The sequence below is a fragment of the Scomber japonicus genome, chromosome 13 (genome assembly GCF_027409825.1).
Source record: "Scomber japonicus isolate fScoJap1 chromosome 13, fScoJap1.pri, whole genome shotgun sequence".
In the NCBI taxonomy this organism is placed as follows: Eukaryota; Metazoa; Chordata; class Actinopteri; order Scombriformes; family Scombridae; genus Scomber; species Scomber japonicus.
The window spans coordinates 7,904,423-7,925,860 of NC_070590.1; the positions used below are offsets into that span (position 1 = coordinate 7,904,423).

At 38.3% G+C, this 21,438-nt stretch overlaps 1 protein-coding gene across 1 annotated transcript in view; it reads right to left on the minus strand.

Annotated features, from left to right (window-relative positions):
- clip2 (CAP-GLY domain containing linker protein 2) overlaps positions 1–21,438 on the minus strand; it is a 44,832-nt gene that overhangs the window by 11,459 nt on the left and 11,935 nt on the right. The window contains exons 3-11 of the mRNA XM_053331957.1: positions 17,309–17,433; positions 14,779–14,992; positions 10,086–10,283; positions 9,820–9,923; positions 8,603–8,663; positions 5,809–5,913; positions 1,689–2,072; positions 852–1,427; positions 678–735 (exon numbers count right to left, since the gene is read on the minus strand). Of these exons, the coding sequence (XP_053187932.1) occupies positions 678–735; positions 852–1,427; positions 1,689–2,072; positions 5,809–5,913; positions 8,603–8,663; positions 9,820–9,923; positions 10,086–10,283; positions 14,779–14,992; positions 17,309–17,433 (1,825 nt within the window). The remainder of the gene's footprint in view (positions 1–677; positions 736–851; positions 1,428–1,688; positions 2,073–5,808; positions 5,914–8,602; positions 8,664–9,819; positions 9,924–10,085; positions 10,284–14,778; positions 14,993–17,308; positions 17,434–21,438) is intronic.

Here is a 21,438-nt window from a genome sequence, read left to right on the forward strand (position 1 = left end):
GGGGTGAATTTATGGAAGAGCTGTAGTGAAGAATTGAAAGTCAGACATGCAGAGAAAACAGTCAAATGTTATGAGTGGTTGAAACTGATTTATTTCGACATCTACAGGCTAATTTGTTTTAGTTTCGATCAGACGTTGGTGTCTTTTATTTTAGATACAAGGACGCTTTGCTCCATGTAATGATCTCTCCTTTCATCTACACGCTCAGTGCTGGATGAAAAGGAAAGGTGCTGGACTGACCAAAATAATCTTGATTATGATTTTTTTTTTTTTATAGAAAGTAAAAGTTTAGAAAAAAATATGAAAATGTAGTTAGTATTAAAATAAGAGAACTTGAATCTTGAGGATATGCATACTTGCTGAGAGTGTTGGTGCCAAAAAGTCTGCAAAGAGGCTCTGACCAGAAAATTGCTTCCAGTGATAAGGACATACCAACCATTAATTAATGCATTGACCTATACAATATATACACTATAGAACTCAAATGAGTGTGTCCATGTGTCAACAATAAGGTCTGACTTTGTGCAGTAATGAAATATAAGGTTTTAAGGGCATATCTTCCAATTGAAACTTTTTTGGGTTCAGAATAAATACAGGTTAATATAAACTTGTTGGTATGTGTTCTTTAAAAGAAACCCTAATAAAAGTAACAGAAACTAAATAAAAGGACACTGTACCTTCGATATTCTGTTTTAGCTTCATCCTCTCATCTGAAATTTCATTATCCTCTATCACCTGAAAAAATAGAGAGTATATAAAGTTAAAGCAATAGCAGCATATCAATAATCGGTGTAACATAAAATGATGTATTGTATTTCTGATTTGTTTCCTATCACTTCTCAGACACTAACATTTGCATCGTGGGATGTGTAGCGGTCTGACTGGATGGCCTGGAGCTGGTTCGCTGTCACCCTCAGCTTCTCCTCCAGTTTCTGGATCTCTTCCTGGCTCTCCGCCTGGGCCTTCTGCAGGGCTTCGTAGTCCGTCATTTTCTTCTCTGACAGCTCCAGCCTCGCTCTCAGCTCCTCCATGCTTTTGTCTTGCTCCATCCGAAGCTTCTCCATCTCTGCCAGCCTTTGCTCTGCTTTATGTAGCTTATCAGTAGCCTCTTCCAAGGCCTGCTTCCCGCTTTTGGCCTCCACCTCGGTCCTCCACGTCTGGTTTCCTTCAGCCAGCTGGTTTTTGGCATCTTGCAGACGAGCGCTAAGATCCTCGCGTTCCTTTGACAGAATGGCGGCTTCGATGGCGTGTTTGGCCTTGAGATTCTCCATCTCCAACTGGTGCTCCATCTTCAAGCTCTCCAGGGAGGTTCTCAGCTCCTGAGCGTCCTGCTCTGGGCCTGCTGGAGTAGTGTGATTACTACTCAGCGAGGCTTTCAGTTCTTCCAAAGATCGCTGGTGGTCGATCACTAAAGTGTCAAATTTGGACTGCAGAGAGCAGAGAAAAGAATTACTGGTGTATCATTTGCATTTTAAAAAACATGAATTCAAATTGATTGAAATGTGAAAAGTATCAAATTTGAAAATATAATTACAACTCTCTGCCTTTATAACTTCTAACAAGTTCAGTACACATACTTTGATGATTTACTTATTCACAGAGATCCACTGAAATGACCTTACTGCTCTTTCTGAAGTTCTTTGAACTCTTTTGAACAGTATTGGATTAAACAGAACATAGCAGAATACCTTCCAGGTGTCCATCATTTCCATGTTTTCCTTGGTGGCCTGTTGGACTTTCTGCTTCATCTCACTGATCTCCTGGTTCTGTTTATCAACCACTGCCTTCAGCGAGACTACCTCCTGCTGGCTGGCTGATAATTCCTTCTCGTACTTCTCTTTAAGCTCGCTGCTCTCCTTGTAGTGCTCGCGGCCCACTGACAGCAGCTGCTCTCGCAGGAGGAGGGTCTCTGGCTTGATGTCAGACCCCGGGGCTGCGTCGCTGTCGTTGGCTTCTTGCGAGCTCGAGTTGGTGCCTCTGAGTTGAACTTGAAGGCTCGCAATCTCTGCTCTACTGACGCTGAGCTCCTCCTCCAGCTGCATAATGCGACTCTGCTCTTCGACTGTGGTTTGCTGATGAGAGAGAATTAACAACCATCACCTCTACTGAATGTTTTTTCTGATTATCACTATGAAAGAAAGATGGCAGCCTTTCAAAAGAATGACCTTATTACCATAACAGGTGGGAGACCCTGCAACAGAATGATGTCATTCCAAAGAAAAGGTGACACTGACTTTATGAGCAGAAATCAGGCCTCAGGAAAAAAGAAATCAAAGGGAAATCTCTGTAGGTCCTTGCAAGGATTGGAAACGGTCAAGTGCATTCCAGTGAATATACAGTATATATAACTTACATGAAGTATGTGGACAGTGACAAATTGTTGAACAGTTTGGCTCCCTGCTGTTCATCTTTGATAAAAAACGGACTTTCAGGATATTGTCAATTGAAGAGAACTACAGCCTTCTTCATGGTAGGCAGATTTCACAGTGCACATGAGTATTTATACAGATCTTACTATGAGAAAATGATTTAAATATTAATGGAAAATTATAATGTTACAACACAAATTGTTGTTTTCATATTTTAGATTAGATCAGATCAGATTAATACAAATATAATGTTAGTAGCTGATATTTGGATTTCTTTAACTATATTTTTTGAATCAAATTGAAACAAATGACTACTCATAGTGTTCACCCGCTGTGCCAAACCTACAGAGAATTACCACCAGACTCTGAAGATCCTCCTCTCAGATTTATATAATCTTTAAAGTCATAGTTTTGGTTTTTTGGCCCTCAACTTAACTTTTTTGGTTCACTCTCACCAGTACTTAATTGACAGACAGTCAAAGTTAGTGATCATAGTGAAGCATTTATCCAAAGAGACACACATTTCTCTCAAAAAAAAAGACTAACAGAGTGAATGTTAAATAATGTAAGTGCAATGGTGTAAAACTATTGACACCTTTTGACACATTTAGCAATGATGTCATTTATTGGCCAGTGATGAATACAAGTCCAATATTGACTCTATTTTGAGCTCTGTGTTTGATTCCAAAGAAAAATATATGTCTCTTTTGTAGCTAGATGCCATGTTCACTAACTCATTGCTATCTCTGTCTAGTATGTGAGGATTTAGTAGTGTTGCCTCTAAAAACATCTGCCTGAAAACTAGGTTATGAAAGCAGTTAACTAAATGCTAAAGTGCTCTATTTAGCTGAAGGGAATTACAGAGTCAGGTAATAATTCTCCTTGGATTTGTCAGTATGAGCAAAGTTACTTTATCTTTTGTGATTATGAAAACACTGATGAGTGTATAGCTTTAAATCTTCTGAGTAACTGATTTCAAATATGTCTGTTGCCTTCCAGTAACCTTTTTTTTTCTCCCAGCAGGCCAAAAGTACACTTGCTTATTATTTTAGAAGAGTGCCATCATCAAAGTACTGGCAGCGCTCTGGGTTTGAATTTCATAGAAGATCAAACATCCAAACAAACCATTATAATCATTATATGATACAGCTGTCCTAAAATTAGAGTTGACAGTCATCACTTAAATGTTATTGTATCATTCAGTCATTTTATCATTTTCATCCAAAGTAATAAAACTAAGGAGCCAAAAGACCAATGTGTCACTGCCCAAATATTTGTGCAGCTCACTGTATGTGCAAAGAAGTGAAAGATGAGAGGAGAGCACAGCCATTCTCTGATCATCTAGAAGCAGCCAAGCAAGTATAATAAAGCCAACAGCAAACCTCCACACAAGTGACACTGCATACACACAACTGCAAACACCCTCCACACACTTGTATCCAATTAAAGTAAAAAAAAGAAGATTAAGAAAAGGGGGACCTGCTGCACAGTGCACAGATGTTAATTTCAACCATCTGGGAAAACAATCTACCAAACCTCAGAGTCACTAGTTGATTCATATCAAAGACGCTGCCTGAATAGCATTCAGATTACGGCACAACACACAGGAGTAAAGGAGTAAAAGGAGTCTATGCAAGGTTAATGTCCTTGACAGCATGTGAAGTTGATTTGAAATAAAGAATTGAGATAGCTCAGCGGCGGATCAAAGCTAAAACAAGATCAAATCTTTTTTGTCACCTTGGTTCTCTTACCCAACCTCAAGGATACTGCATCATGAGTGCATCTTCCCTGTTGGCAGAAGCAGACCTTACTGCATATAGGAATCCAGCATTTCAAAGTGTTTTGTTATCTTTTGATGCCTGAAAATTGAAAGCACAAGCCTGTACGGTTTGATTTGTGGTACCGTGGTCTATTATTCAAGAGGCTTTGTCTCTGAAGTGCAGCACTGCATGTCAAAGCAGTGCAAATGACGTCCTCTGCTACAGTAAACCACCAATGGTAAACGGACATTGCCGCAGAGATTCGTCTTTAAATCTACTAATCTAAGAGTAACAGTAAAGCAATTACGTAAGTGCTCAAAAAATGAGCGTGGAGCTTAGAGAGATTCACCCACGAAAAAATGGAGGGATGTTATTTCAAATGTTATGTCCTGGCATCTCAATGTGCAGCTGGCAACTGATCCATGAGCCAACCTTTAAATGAAAAAAGATAAATCACCATTTAAACAGAAAAAATCGACACCACCTACTGCAACAGAAGCCATGTGAAAAAGCTGAAGCATTGTGTGTCCTATCAGAGGCGGACGTTTAACGGGAAGCTCTAATGAGGAGCATTATTATTGTGATTGATGATGTGATGGTGAAGATATGAAAGGCAGCAACTGTCCACTACTGGCATTTAGGCTTTTTTTTCTGACTTTAACTAATAATGCACCACACCTCCATAGATAATATATATTTTTCTTTTTGTCAACAAGTCTCTTTGAACCTCTTTCAATCAACCTTAGTATTGCTTGTGTAGCCAAATCCTGATATATCTCATTCCTTCCTCCATCGGTGTCCAAAAACACTTAAAAACACATCAATCAGCTGCACTGCTGCACTAGCTGACATGTTACTTCATTACCACCAACATATATCATCCTGCTTCTATAAATACTGAAAAAAGTGTGTTTAATTAGTCCACAGCTGGAGATAGTTCCTATACAAACACAGCTTTACTTCTGTTTGAGTAACGTTAGCTAAAAAAACTATTTAACCTTTTTTAACAAGCTACAACTATATATTGTGAGCTATTATTAAATATTTATGTTGGTTTTGGTCTTTTTGAGGGATTTGTTGACAATAAGAAAAATGTACCAGCCTTTTGATAACTGTTTAATTTCCCCCCAAAAAGGAAATATATGTAATTTCAAACCATGCTACTGGCTATCTGAATCTGAGTTATAGGTGCAGTGTACAGAATAGTATCGGAGGTATCATTTCTCAAACCATATGGACACTACAGTACTATGATGTTTTATGACATACTTTAATGTTGTGTGCTGTGACATTTAATAACGCTTCTGGCACACAGAAAATACTTCCCTGCTTGTAAAACCTCTGAAAGGTTGCCCAAAGGAAGGAAAGCTATGTAGGATGAATGTCATTTATATTGGCAATCCTTAATATGTGTATTTCTTCTGCATGTTTTGCATAATTCAATGTACAAGTTGAAGTCCCCATGTGTATGTATAGATTTTAAATATGTTTTCAGTATACTTTAGTTTGCGGTTGATGTAAATCTGGACACCAATGACAGGTGGAGTATGACTTTGACCTGTGTAGCTTGTGAGTCAAACTACCATCAACACAGAAGCAAACAGGTGCAGAACCACACAGGACAGTGGCTACAGGCAAAAGGATCGTGCTTTTTTTATTTCTTTTTTTTTTTTTTTTACCCTCCTCTTCTCTAATTCTTTGTGAAGCCCCTCTGCTCTCGACTTTTCGAGGAGCAGGCTCTGCTCAAGCTGACGAATATGGGCATGTTCCATTTTTGTCTGAGTCTACAGAAAGACACAAAGAGAAAGGAAAAAAAGAGTGATAGAAAAGAAGGAGGGAGGGAGGGAGGGGGGAGGGGAAACAATCTCAGAGGTAAAGAGATCCATGAAGACTCCAAGAGGAATTAAGAGAGATCAGAACAACAGTCAACAACAGATCATGAGAGGGCAGCTTTGTATACATCAGCACTGAAACAGTAGACTCTGAAATTAACGGATCATACTGTATGATGTGCAGACTTACGGAGAAGAGGCTGAAGATGTAAGTCTCTTTCACAATAAAAAAAAGTGCATTTTGCAGTTAAGACAACTTTGTAACACACCTGTCATGTGTCTGTTCAGATGGCATTAGCATTAGCATAAACTATATGCCATAAAACTATACAGGCAGGTGCATCAGATCTTAAACTCTGACTGTGAAAGAGCCAAAAAAATGTCACCCTGTCTGTCGATCATTTGTGCTCACTTTATTAAAGACAAGATGATTGTTGCCCAGTGAATATAAACCCAGTAGAGCTCTGAGATCTACTGACTCAGGTCAGATAGTTGATCCCAGAGTTCAAACTAAACATGATGAAGCAGCTTTTACACAACTGGAACAAACTAGCAGCAGAACTGAAATCATTTTTAAATCCAGGTTAAAAACGCTTCTCTTCTCCTGTTCTTATGATTGAGCTCTTTTAAAGCACTTTACATTTTAATCTTTTATTTGCACTCTATGTCCTTTTATTGATTTTAAAGCTAATTATTATTTTATGCTGCAATCTTATATTTAATGCTCTATTCTAGCATTCTAACTAATTGTATGTTTTAATGTTTCTCAAATTGCATGTTTCTCTGTTTTATGTAAAGCACATTGAGTTAACATGAAATGCACTATATAAATAAAACTGCCTTGCCTTGCCTTGCCAATGAAGGTCTGAGAAACAAAACTTGTGAATAAACTGAGTACGAAAAGTGGTCGACAGTTTGTGGGATTATTTTTTGGCCCTTTCCCAACTCCAGCCTTGAAAGCCCTGTATACAACTAAACAACCAGTTTCACCATATCCTGTATATGTAAATAGATATATACTTTTTTCTATGTATTTTAAACTTTACATTTCATCCAATTAAAATAGTTACTCTAATTAAGAACATTGTTAAATCCCATTTTCTTCTCAAAGTGGTTAATAGGATTTGTGTTACTGCTCTGCACATCCAGGGATGGTTATGATTAAAAGGATAAAGCTGATAATACTCGATCATTTTCTTATTGCCAACATGAAAAGACCAAAACCAACAATTAATTAATCCCACTTGTATTGTCTGTGTGTACCCTCAGCTTATTCCTCTCTGTGCTCCCGAACTCTGTTGTTGTCCAAAAAACTATTTAAAAACACATTTAGGAGCTACGCTGTTAGACTAGGCGCCATGCAGTTTATTTAATCAAACCTATATGAACAGTCTTGCTGCTTAAAAAAAAACAACTCACAAGAGCACCAGCTGTGTATTAATCTGCTACTGAAAATAGTTCCTAATAACGGCACTATTACTGTCGGAGTAATGTTTGCTGAAAGCTACAGTGCCCAGCTGGTTTAGCAAATTATTGAGCCATTTTTAAAAACTAAACATTTGTGAGCCATTTTTAAAGATTTACGTCTTCATTAAGAACCAGTGAGCTTTTGGGCTGAGAGCCACAAGCAGGGGATGGGGAGTCAGAAAGTATTAAAGGATGAGCTCAGCTAACACGCAAATGGCTTCGGTCTTTTCATGTGATTTGTTGATGGGAAGAAAATGTTAAAATATGGCCATCTTTATCCTCTAATAGTCAAAGCCTACTGTCTTGTGTAGACATGGCTTTCACGCAGTGTTGACATATTATGAAAGACAAGAAAGAAGACAGCAGTTATTGTTTTAAATTAGAAGTTTTTAGGGCTATAATACTCATACCTCAGACTGTGCAATCACAAATATGTTTCTTTGTGCAGGAACAAGCAAGAGCAGTGTCATATTTCTAAGCAAACAAATTAGATTTATCTTCCATTTAGGTTTTTTTCTCGAGAGACACACACAGGAGAGCGAGAGCAGATAATGTCCCTTACAAAATGGATTTCAGTCTTTTTCTGCAGAGCTTAAAAAAAAAATAGGTTTGAGTTATATTTTCACAGTTTTTTAAATCCTCCCGTTTTTTGTTTCACTTCTGCCCTAAAATATGCAGCAAAACTGAAAGCCGCATTTCTCTTCTCATTAAATACCCGTTTAGATTGCCGGGGTGTGCAAGACTGCGTACTGAGCGGAGAAGCTGTCAATCAACTGTTTAGGGTCCAGATCATCCTCTCTGCTGAAGCATCACCGAGCAAGAAACTGAACTAATCTGAGCTCCTCCTCATTAAACCGATTTAAAATGTTTGTAAAAATAAAAAAAATATGTCAAGTTTACTTTTGTGCATCTAAACTGTTGTCCCAAAGCCACCATCATCTTTTCTGCATGTAGACATTTTTATAAATCTTCTTTCCTGTTCTGATCTCCGGGGTTTTATTTATGCTGACAGTGCTATTTGGTTATACTGCATAAGTAACTATCTACTGAAAACATAATGCAACCTGGTCAGGGTAATGATATCAGAGTATATACACAGACTGGATCATTATGAGCCATCACACATATTCCATTATTCATAGACTTTATAGGTATTGATAATGCCGATAAATACCTCCAGGTCTCCCTTGGTGATTGATTCCTCCTCTACTCTGAACTGAAGATCCTCCACTTTCCTATAAAGAAGTAGTGTGAGATGTGGATAAAAAGAAAGAGAATCAAAAGATCATGAACCTGACTGTTTCAGCCACAAAGGACTATTAGACAAACAGGTGTAACTAATACTATCAGGTAAACCACACAGTAGACAGGCGGTGAGGTTTGGTTGAGTTGGGACCCATGGTAACATCCATGTATATATCCATGTCTTGTGATTTCTCTGGCTTTGTAGAAATCACAACTTGAGATGAGGGAGTGAGAAGACAGTTAGAAGATAAGTGTGCATTAAGTGCAAAGATGAAGTTTGGATCCGTTCTTGGCTCTAAGTGAGAAAATAAACCTACCAACCACTCTAAAATGTTCTTGTTTACATCAATATATCTCATTCATAGCTCAAAAGTATGAACCCAACTCCCCCTTCCCTTGAATGAGAACATGTGTCCAAACCTTTGACTGGTACTGTATATCTGATCAACCAGAGAACAAAAAGAAATGTAGAAATAAACAACTATTAAAAGCCAACATCTGATGTTAGAGGGAGTTATGTGTCGTACTGTTTATCCATCTGCTTTACACTTCTGTGCAGTGTCTTAGGTTGCCAGATTAGATCAGTAAGCAAACAGGTTTTTTTTCATTTTTTGGACGTTGTACAGGCACAACAGCACCAAACCTGCCAACCTCACCGTGACAACAACACTCATTTAGTACACAGTCACTGCACTGAGTACCCAATGTACATAACTGCTCCTAAAACCTCAAGTTATCATTTTTGCATTACTAGTTGTATTTAGATTGAAAAACAAGATATAATGTCTTAATTAACAAAGTTTTAAAACATATCACATAACACTTACAGTGTTTCCCCAAAATGTTGAACTATTCCTTTAGACCCTGATCAACATTTAAGACTTCACTATCAATGCCCTAATTATGTCATGATCCCAAAATTAACTATTTCATTTTCAAATTAAGAAAAAGCATATCAGATTTTACTAATTAAAAAACAGTTGTGGAAAAAAAAACATTGAATTTCTCTTTAATTAAATGATTTGATGACTATCTTTGTCAAAGCTGACTGATACTTTAAAATATATAATATAAGCAAACCTAATAACTCACATTTAGATTTAAGGAACCAATACTTTTACACAAGTGAAAACCAAGCGATATTACCTTTTCTCTTCTTCAAGCTGATTGGCCAGTTCCAGTTTATCTTTCTGTGTGCTGGCCAACATGGCTTTGACTTGCTGGAGGTTATTCTCGTTTTCTGTTACATACTGCGGTCATGGAGAAGATATTTGTGTGTGTATACGAAGACATAAAACAACAATGATAAAATGTCAAGATAAATCCTTGGATAGATTATTAGTTTATGTTAAATATAACAACGGAAATGCCATTAGATTGGTATTTGCTGTTATTACATGTCTGTTTCGTACCTGAACGTGCTGTGTCTTGATGGTGTTCATCTCCTTCTCCACGTCGCAGATGTGGCTGGTGGCCTTGGCCATGTCGGCTCGCTCTAAGTCTCTCTCGGCCAGCAGCTGCTCAATGTGCTGCTGCTTCTCCTTCAGGGCTTCCTGGAGCGCGGTGGTGCCCGAGATCTTCCGGGCGTAGCGTGATGATGTTTCTGTCAGCTTAAGAAAGAAAAAAAAACATAAAAACAGTAAGACACGCAGAAGAAGGAGAAGAGGATGGGAATGACAGGAAAAAAAGGACAGATTTTGTCACGTGATCCAGTAGCATCACATGTAAGCATCAGATCAGGTAGAGGTCAAAAGGTAGAAGTCTTTTCCTCTAAAAAACAATTTTACTGGACCATTGTGGTGAAGAAGGAACTGAGCCAAAAGGCGAAGCTCTCCATTTTCCAGTCAATCAAAGTTACAACCCTCACCTATTGTCACAAGCTTTTTTAGTGACCGAAAGAAGGAGATAAAGGATACAAGTGGCCGAAATTAGTTTTCTCTGGAGGGTGTCTGGGCTCAGGCTTAGAGATAGGTGAGATGCTCAGAGTAGAGTCGCTGCTCCTTCATATCGAAGGAGCCAGATGAGGTGGTTTGGGCACATGGTGAGGAGGCCTCCCTCCTGAGGCACATCTAACAAGGTAGAAGACCTCGGAGCAGACCCAGAAGACGCTGGAGGGATTACATATCTCTTTAGGCAGAGATGGCTGTGACTCAGGAGATAGACCGGGTCATCCACTAATTGGAAGATCAGGGGTTCGATCCCTGGCTCCTCCAGTCTACATGTCAAAGTGTCCTTGGGCAAGATACTGAACCGCAAATTGCTCCCGAAGGCTGTGCCATTGGTTATACTGTGTAAAGCGCTTTCAGTGGTTGGAAAACTAGAAGACTATAAATGCAGGCCTGGGAATGCCTTGGGATCCCCCAGGAGGAGCTGGAGGGCGTTGCTGGGGTGAAAGATGTCTCGGCTTCCTTACACAGTCTGATGCCACAATGACCCGGTTGTGGAGAAATGGTGGAAAACGAACGGATGGATGGAAATGTAATTTTCTCTAAGATCATGACACAATTATTTCATGATCACATAACAAACAACTATTCTGTGATCTCAACATGACAGACTTTGCATCCTTGTGATCTTTCAGAAACATTTCATTTCCATTATGAGAAACTGTCTGTGAAAACCAGTTTCACAGGGTCATGGGATAACTATTTTTTGAACCTGACATAACAACACATTGCTTTCATGTGATTGCTGATGAATTAGTTTGTCATCATGAGAAGGGCAAGCCTTTTATAGCTAAGAGAAAAAAAGGCTTTGTTACGTTGAAATTATGCAACGATTATTGTGGATACACGGATGTTCCTTTTAAGGAAACTGGGACATCAAAGTGAAAAGTTAATCTTTAATATATTGGCTACATGAGGTTTCAAACTGTTTGTTTTCTTTTCATTGTCTCAAGGAATATTCTACTGCTTGGGAAAGTATCAACATCTAAACTACAAACATTGATAACACTCCTGAAAGGTGCATTATTTTCTTTGACCACTAGAGTGTGCTCTTTGACAAGATTCCTGTTTGACCAACAAGATCGGCTCAATCCAGCAGCTTTACCATTAAAACTGAATACTAAAGAGAATATAGCATTATCTGCAGCAAGGACATTGTTAAAAGCCAAAAGTAGTTATTAGATATAACATACTTGACATAAAAAAGCTATTGGAGTTCAGAAATAACCCTGAACTGATATGAGGGCACAGTGAAAAGACAAAAGACAAAAAAATTAGTATTTTAAAGAAATGGAAGTCCTTTCAGCTTCAACATCTCAGACAGACAGTTACTTTATATCTCCAAGGTAATAAATTATTGCTTTTGTGTGGGCACCTCTATTATATACTGCAGCAAGGACATGTATTTCATATTTTGCTTGGATGTTTATCATATTTCAATACCTTACATTTTACATCCATGAATGTATAGTAGTGTGAAGCTCATTTGGGTCTGTGATCTTTATGTAAGCCTCAGTTTCTGTGCATATACTAATTACTTGCAAATTTAGGGACAGTTCCTGCTTTTCCTAGCATTAAACAAATCTAATTATTGTACAACTAAGATATTTAGGGTTGACAGTGAGTCTAAACCTTTTGTGCAGCGTGGTCAGTCTGATAATTCAGAGCGGTTAAGTCTGACATTGCCAACGATTAAGAAAAGTAAAGGGGAGGGTTCTCTGTCCAGGATCTGGATCGAAACCAGAGGCAAAAATCAATGTGAGGTACCCTGATGTCCCATTTATTATCAGTGTGTTGTCAACCATCCCTAAGGATATTAATTTTAAAGACACAGTGTGTAGAAGAGGTCTCCACGGGTCCAAAATGTTGGAACCAACTGGAAACTGACCTTAGGAAAACCTACCCAAACGTGACAAATTAATTTTCAAAAAAGAAAGACCTAACCTGAGGGGGAGCCGCGCACATCTAGACCTCATTGAACCCAAAATACAGTTGACACAAACAGAGAGAGAACACAAACACTGGCAGCAGCCTGATGTGCTATCCATTAATCGATCAATTCATAGAAATGTCATAGAAACAAAATGATTCACATAACCTAAAATCCTATTCGACCTCCTCTACTAAGAATAAAGCCTTTTGTAGCCAACTAGTGACAGACAGACAAAAGACAGTGCTCTGCCTATTTACTCTTCTTCTTCTTCTTTAACATAAATTCATAATAAATGTAATATCTGTGCGTCAAATTCCAAAATTAATTTAACAGCATAACTATAGTAGATAACACACCCGTGGTAATTGTGACGTATATGATCACAGCTGTCATTTTATGCACTTGGATCTGTTTGGGTCCACTGGGGTGCTGGATATAAGCCTAGTGACACCTGAGACCAGTGGCAGCAAAAGGAGACCCAATCCGAAACATTTAGACTGAGTAGAATTTGGTCCAAATCATGTTCTGGGTTGGGTCTCAGTTCTTCTAGACCTCTACGAAAGGAGCTAGCTGAGCTCTCTTTCAGCTGCAGGTCCACAGATTTGACACAGTGCAGTGAAATGCACTGTCAGTGAATCAGAGCCTTAATTTGCACAGTAACAAACACAGCAATTCTCATCACTGACTGCTCGGCGGACAAGGAGGGTATTTCATGTAATATATATGCAACCAATTTATCATCCCATAGACAGAATATACAGCAACATTATATAAAAACTCAACTCTTAACACTTTAGAAGAATCTTTGCTTTTGAGGCCTGTGCCAGAAGGAAGTACAAACCTTTCAACTGAGAGCCTATTTTTACCAGATTAAAGGGTAAATTATAATAAATTCAAATGTATATCAATCATTTCTCTATGTTTGGCCATTTCCTGACATTCTTAATGAAGATACAATAATTACGTGGACATGTGAAGCACCTTATAACTCAGGTTAACTTACTCTTTAAAGGAATAATTTGGGAAGTATGCTTTCAGTACCACTCCCATGTCTACACAGTAGATATGAAGCAACAGTCAGCAGCTGGTTAGCTTAGCTTTGTGTAAAGCCTGAAAACAGCTAGCTTGAATTTGGCCATATGTAGCAAAATCTGCTCACAACACCTCCAAAGCTCACTAACTAAAAGATTATTTCTTGTCTGTACAAAAGAGAAAACAGAGAGATTGTGGTTTTATAGCAGGTTATTTGCAAGACTACTTCTTGGCTGGGAGTAGAAACTTCCTGGAGTTTCCACTGGCTTCATATTTACCATACAGACATGCGATTGTTATCAACCTTACCTTCTCCTAATAATTTTACATTTCCTAAAAAGGGGAGTTTTAAACAGCACGTCACTCTGCATGAACAACTCAAGCAGATAGAGAGACAGAGCACAGTTAAGTCCCACCCACCCTTAAGGGGAAAACAATTCATTGCTCTCCATTGACTTTGTACTGTGGAAAGGTGCTTGTGAAAAATGCCTAAGAACTGCTGTGTGGTGGGATGGATAACAAACAATGAAAAGAACCCAGAACTAAGCTTTCATAGTAAAACCTGAGCCTTTAAGAAGACAAAACTGGATATCGTGATGTGCCGTGTGGTGGCAGAGACAGACCTGACCTGAGTTGCACGCACACCCTGCAGCTCGAAAACCTCAGTGAAAATGACACATATACCTGAATGCGCTGCTAGTCACAGAAAACACACAGGTTGAAAGCAAAAAACAGAACAAAAACAGACATTTAAATCACAAAATAGCTCACCTGCACTCAGCTGAAATGCTAACTCTAAAATGAGTATGACTGGGATATAATTGTATGTCTTTGTCTTTAATTTCACCATCGCCTATGTTTACGAACTGTAGCCATGCCATAGCCTGTTATATAGTGGAGTTTGCCACACAGTTAGGTTATCTACACTGTAGCCCTTGTATTCATGTATAAACTATAAACCTTTTTCCTCTCTGGTAGACATAAGGCGCTAAAATCATCCTTTGACATTTTTGAAATCTATTGTTTTTAGCGAGCTACTGTACAGGCATTTTGTTAACGTTTCAGCCCTCGGTTGCAAATTATAGTGCTGATTGTTTTCCCCTCCGACAGGCGTGGTTTTCACAGTATGATACGTTGCGCTCTGTCTCTATACTGCTCTCAGTATGTATTCGAGGCACACTGCCTTTATCTTACCAGTCCAGCTCGGCTCGGTCGTCCACCCACAGAGGAGGCCACCGAGCTGACTGAACTGATGGAGGAGCTGCTGGGGCTGTGGGCCAGAGAGGAAACCCCCATGGCCACCCGTTTGCTCTTCTTTGCCTTGGCCGGGCTGGTGGAGGGGAAGCCGATGCGGATCACCTTATGGATCGGAGCAAAGAGGCCAAACTTGGGAAGACACTGGAAGTATCTGCAGGAAGTGAAGCAGAGGGAAGAGACAAGATGTTAAATATGCGATATTACCTATAAAAATAAATAGGTAAAATCTCTTAGAACAGAAATGAGAAAGTGATGATAGCTGGAATTTTTTGTAGTAAGTCATGATCTTATTATGCCATCATTAAATATTTCAGTTTCAAACCAGGTGCAAATTTGTCTTACAGTTCTTATTACACTGCCAAATATATGGTCAATCATTAAAATCATCTATAAAACTGTAAAATCCAATCCAACATGTAAAATAAAAAGTCAGCTGCAGAGCTATAGAGCGATAAACCCGTCTCAAATAGCCATTATATATGGATAATAAGCACAAAGGAACATTATTGGCCCTGAGAGTGCTAAGAATATCCTGCGGCAAGATCTCTAACCTTTCACCTCTGATATGAAAATATAAAATGCAGGTGTTACATTTTACACAGATTTTTATATTCACTCTATATTAAGGAATTTGGGAAATCTCTTTTTTTCCAATTAAGAAATATTATACTTTTTGCAATATTAATAAGCATTAACCAATGCTTTTGTGTCTTCAACCAAAGAGCTGTGGCTTTTCAGCAGATGGTTTCAAATGCAGCTGTTTTGGCCTCTTTCCACTGGCTGCTCATGGAGATTAGAAATTCGATATGAAGATTTTTTTTTTAATTATCCCCAATCACACTCTATACCCCGAGTATATATAAAAACCCAAGAGTACATATCTGAATTGTTGTTCCCAGATAGTTTTCCTCACCGCTGTCGCCAAGTGCTTGCTCATGTGGGAATGTTGGGTCTCATTGGATTAAATTAAAGAGTACTGTCTAAACTTTCTCAATGTGTGAAGTGCCTTGAGATTACTTTTGTGTGATTTGGCGCTATATAAATAAAGATTGATTGATAGTCTCCTTGGTCTGTTAATCAGTGTCTGCTCTGCTGGATATTCCCAGAATTTGACCTAAAACAAGAATGTGTGGCAATTCCCACTAAACCTTGAAATAGTTTACCTCTTATTCATTCACTAGACCTGAGGGACCTCTGCACATTTTAGAGGTTAAATAAAAAAAAACATATAAAATTTAATCTAAAAAAGACATAATTGGATTTTTAAAAACTGTATTGTTACTTATATTCTCTTAAAGGACCAGTTTGTAAGATTTAGTGGCATATAGTGGTGAGGTTGCAGATCGTAACCAGCTGAATACCCCTCCTCTACCCCTCCTCTACCCTTCCCCTTCCCAAAGTGTAGGCAAGGGTTTGGTTTGTCCATTCTGGGCTACTGTAGAAACATGGCGATGCTATGAATACATAAAGGGCTCATTCTAACACAATGAAAGCACAGTGATTCTTATGTTCAGGTGATTATACTCTTGTTAAAACATACTCATGATTATTGTATTCCATTTATGCCAATAGACCCCCATAAATCTTACACACTGGCCCTTTAACTGGTGTTTTGTTTTTTAATTGGTGTTATTTCTGTTTTTGCAAATACTATTTTTATCATATATTTGCAGGCTAAAGAATCATTTCAGTCTCCTTTCTTATACCTAAAATCACCATACCATTGTTTTCTTGCCTTTTTTAACTTAACAACAGTTTGTACTTTTCTTTCTCTACTTTATCTGCATCTGTCTTTGATATTGGAAACATAGTTTTACATTGTTGGCCATGAATAAACTGCTCTGGACTCTGTTTGTCTGTCTAAACACTGTATTCTTTGTTATTTTACTGTGTCTTTATACATAAACACATACCAATCAATTCTGACATATTTGATAATTACACTGGGAGAGAAGACAATAAACTATGACCAATTATACCAAATCTTTAGTATAAACATTAAGTAAACTAACAAGTGCTAGATTTAGATTTTGGGCTACTTACAGAACTTTTTTCCATTTTTGACCCTTTAGCTAATGTCTCCTAAAATTCAAGCATTGCTCCAAAATGTCTGTCACCATTTTTTTTACCCATTTTAAACTGTTGAAGGGAGAGGAATGTGTTTGCCGGTCAAAGAAAAAAATGTCTGAGGACTCTGGGAAGTACATAAATCCAAATGATAAATATGATAAATGTGATAAATATGACGGCCAACAAAATGATGCACACCAGTTCTGGGCTATAGAGGGTCAGTCAGTGTAATTTCACGGACAAGCAGATGAAAGAAGAAACAACTGAACAGATGGATTCACAGACTTACCCTCCATTTCCTTTTAGGGGAAAAATCAAAGGAATTTGGGGAGCTTGAAGCATACATAATGTGTGTGTGTGTCTCTGTGTGTGTGTGTGTGTGTGTGTGTGTGTGTACCTTGTACCAGCTACAGCACCATCATTCTTTCCCAGGGGCTCATCCAGCTCGACCCCGCACCATTCACCCTTGGCGAAGTCTGTCTCCCCCATGTAGCGTATGACTCCCATTTTAGAGCCCCCAACCTGACAACAAAAAGATTAAAAAAAAAAGGTTTAACTGCTGTACTTTCAATGAACATGGAGACAATGAAATGGTTAAAAGTGATGTGAAAATACTCAACACTGATCTTAAAAGACATTATTAGTTGCTCTAGTAAATCATAATGCACCATTTTCGGATTAGATGTGATTAGTTTAGCTATAAAAATCACGGTTAAGATCTACATTTTTGCAGCACATATCCCATAATCCTTTGCTAATGGTCCTGATCTTCTCTATTTCTACAGTACTTTGTCTGCACTCACTTCTTTTTTTCTCTAAAGATGCAGTAAACAGATATTTCTGACTCTGGGTTTAAAGAGTTTAAAGTTTTCAGTCTGGCTGGCAAACCTTCAGAGATTTAAAAAACAAACATTTTCAGTTTTGGATGGGTAATTGTGGGTGTGTGTGTGTGTGTGTGTGTGTGTATGTGTGTGTTCACTGGCATCATTTCACTAAGCTAAGGCACAGTCCTGACATCAGCCTAACATCATACTTTCAGTTCTTTGGGGTCAAATTCCTGCTGATTGGCTGACAGGAGAATAATATTTGGTTAGTGTAATGGCTCCTTTTTGTGCACGGACATATTTTAACATGTCAGAGTAGATAAAGCAGATAAGTGCAGATAAATAAATCAAATGAAATAAGATTTATGATGGCTGAATTGCATTTAACTGCTTTAGTTTCAGGTCACCAGGTCACTGTGACACTGTAATGGCTTACTGAATAGCACAAAGCTGTCATTAATGTTATTATGTATGTCTATGTTACACAATGCTTTCCATAAAATCAAGTAAAACACAGCAAAATTGATAATGCTGATAAAAGCACAGGCAAAAGATGAAGGACCTTTCCTAAAAATGGTCACTCAAATTTGGACATGAACTAGTGGTGAATAAAAGACGTATTTAATGCAGCGTATTTCACAGTTGAACAATGAAGCCCTATCTGCTCAGCTGTGATATAGTACTGTGCCAACTTGTGTGCTGTGCTGGCGTCTGCGAGACTAACTATAGAGTCAATACTGGAATATCTGTGATAAGCAGATGTGTTGATTTTACAGTATCTGTTGTGCTTGAGTCACATGATTAAGTCTTCGGCAGACAGCATCTGCTCGCCCAAAATAAGTGCACAAAGGTATTTGCTTTTTTTTTTTTTTGCACTCAGTATTTTGTACAGACTCCAGACAGAAGTTAATACTGTGCAAAACTATCAGAAATCTAGTAGATTCACAGGGCACAGGACGGTATTTATACTATAATTTGTAACAGTATGTCATTTTTTGTGTGAATCAACAAGTATTTGATCAAGATTGTCTTAAAAAATGTGAACTTTGATTAAAAAAGGCTGCTCTCTGAGATGTATTCAGGGTGCCACATAGTTTCTTCCCAGTCAGACAAACTGAGCTTCCTCTTCGGAAGACCGTCTAAAATCCAAACATACCGGCTCCTGAGACAGCCAACAGCTGCTGAATGTCTTCCACACATGTAAACCACATGTATGAGAAACAAAAACTCATCAACGTATATATAAACATCCTACTGGTCAGCATTTCCTTAAATATTTAGGAAGAGCAAAAACAAACCAAGAACACAGTCCAGTCTAACTTAAAGGTACTGAAGGTACTGCTTTAATGAAATATGACTTTCACTTAACTTTTGTTATAATTAAGCTTGTGCCATCTTGCTCTTCCTTTCATTTTTTTTTATCCAAAAAGCATGTACTTTTTTTTTTTTTTCCACCGGCATCTCTACAACATCTGTAAAAGCTTACATTTAGGGTTACATCCATTACTATAATCCCATTTCCTGGCAGTTGTTGCAGTAATATGCAGAATGTACAGGATGTGGGAAAGTGCAAAAAAAAAAAAAAATAGTACAGATGTTTTAGCACCACATCTGTTCTTTTTGTTTTTTTGTCTTGCAGATCAACATTAAATACCAAATGATTAATAACTAAGATCTTCCAAAAAACACTGTTTATTTATGGAGTGCATCCAGGTCCCATATATGAACCCTTAACAGACGACTTTAGTAGAACTGAATATACGGACAGACAGAAAAGGTTGTGGTAAGCCGCTCTTCATCTTTCCATTGTCAAATTAATATTCCACTCCTCCACTGACTCGTCCTTCTCCTAAGCCAAAGACGAAAGCATGGAAAGAAACACTGTGGTGTCACAAAACATTAAACTGAGCTGGTTTTGCTGTCAGCATGATGGTGGGACGTCTCAGTGACTCAGCATCAGAGTGCCAGCAGCTCTAAGACAGCCAGTCAGTCACAAGCCCCATCTTGGCCCCTGTTACTACCAATCTCATCAAAAAAGTTGTATTAAGGTGGTCAAGAAAGAATAGTTTGATAAAAGTTTACGGTTTTTTGTGACTTTCTGTTATTTAAATACTGTTATGAAAATGGGTATCTATGCTAAACTAGGTCAAACTTCCAAAACTTAAGGTAAACATAGACAGACATGCTCCCAGCAAGTCAAAAGCCAGGGCTTCAATGTGCTATGAATGCTTCATTTGTGATGTTTTTTGCTGACGTCAGCTTATTTCACAAGCACATGAATGGCATCTCTTTCATAGCCTTTGTTGCTAAGTAGCTATTGTCCACTCTCATATTTTGGATCAGATTTCGGTTTGAAATCCTGCTACTCTAGTTTGTTGTGTTGTTTATTTATGGAGCCTCTGGAGCCGGAGGATGTCTGCAGAGGAACAGAGTGGGCTCCTTGGGAGGGGGGCCTAAAAGAGATAGGAGCTAAAAACAGCCTTTTTCAGACAGAGGCTGAACTGAGAGGCTGCATAATGGACCAATATGAGTTTTAACTGTAAATCATGCAAGAAAATTTCAGCTCCAGATTAAAAATATAGACATGGAAATGTGCATAATGTGTCTCCTTTAAATCCCTACCTCAGGCATTATCTTAGGGTATCTATAACTAAAAATATCTCTTTGCAAAAAAAAAAAGCTACTCTCAATATAAACTAAAAACAGCCATCCTTATTTTGCATGAATGCTAAATAGTCTGATTATATTTTAGCCATTCTAGATGCATGTCAGTCAGTTTGGACCAGATTGAAACATCTCAACAATTTACTAAATGTTGAGATGGCATTCATAGCCTCCAGATGATGTTTATTCACCACTTCCGCTGACTTTTCCTCTAGCCCCACCATGAGTTTCATAAATGTTCCCTTTGAGCAAAATGTCTCAAAAACTATTGGGTGTAATAACATAAAATTTGGTACTCATATTCATCCACTAAATCGGCTATATATTCGCATAATTAATGACCCTCCGATGAGCCTCAGCTGTACTTTGTGTTAGCTTACATTAGCAAATGTTAGCATGCTAACCAGGCTAAACTAAGATGGTTAACATGGTAAACATTATACCTGTTTAATCTCAGCGTTTTAGCATAGTCATTGTGAGCAAAATGAGCACACTAATGTTAGCATTTAGCCCAAAGTGTGGACTCACACAGCTGTTAGCATAGCACAACAAAACATCTAATCAGGGACTGAAAAAAATGTAAGACGGTATAAGTGAACGAGCATGTAATGAAGAGTGTAAGACAGTAAAATCTCACTCTTAAATGGCTCATAATGTATAAAATTCAATTTGGAAAGAGCTAATTTGTTCTTTCAACTGAAGCTACTACAATCAGGTTACGCTTGTGTGAAGACGAGACAACTGGCTGCAATTTCAGGGACTTTCAAAACATGCAAATATAACACCGGCCACATCACATGCAACTCCACTGACAGAACAAAAAACCTCTGCCAAAACACAGACGGCCTCTGGTTAAATATCAAAGCTAGCAGAGGAGAAACAGAAAAGGTTTTTGTGCTTCCTGTGGGTGCTCAGGCGTTAAAGGTGCCAAGGCAAATGGAGACAGTAATCATGTGTTTAGCCTCTGAGGTTGTCTCTGTTGGGAAACATTTCTACAGCTCTTTTTAGAAATATTCAGAATTACATCCTCTGGAGGCAA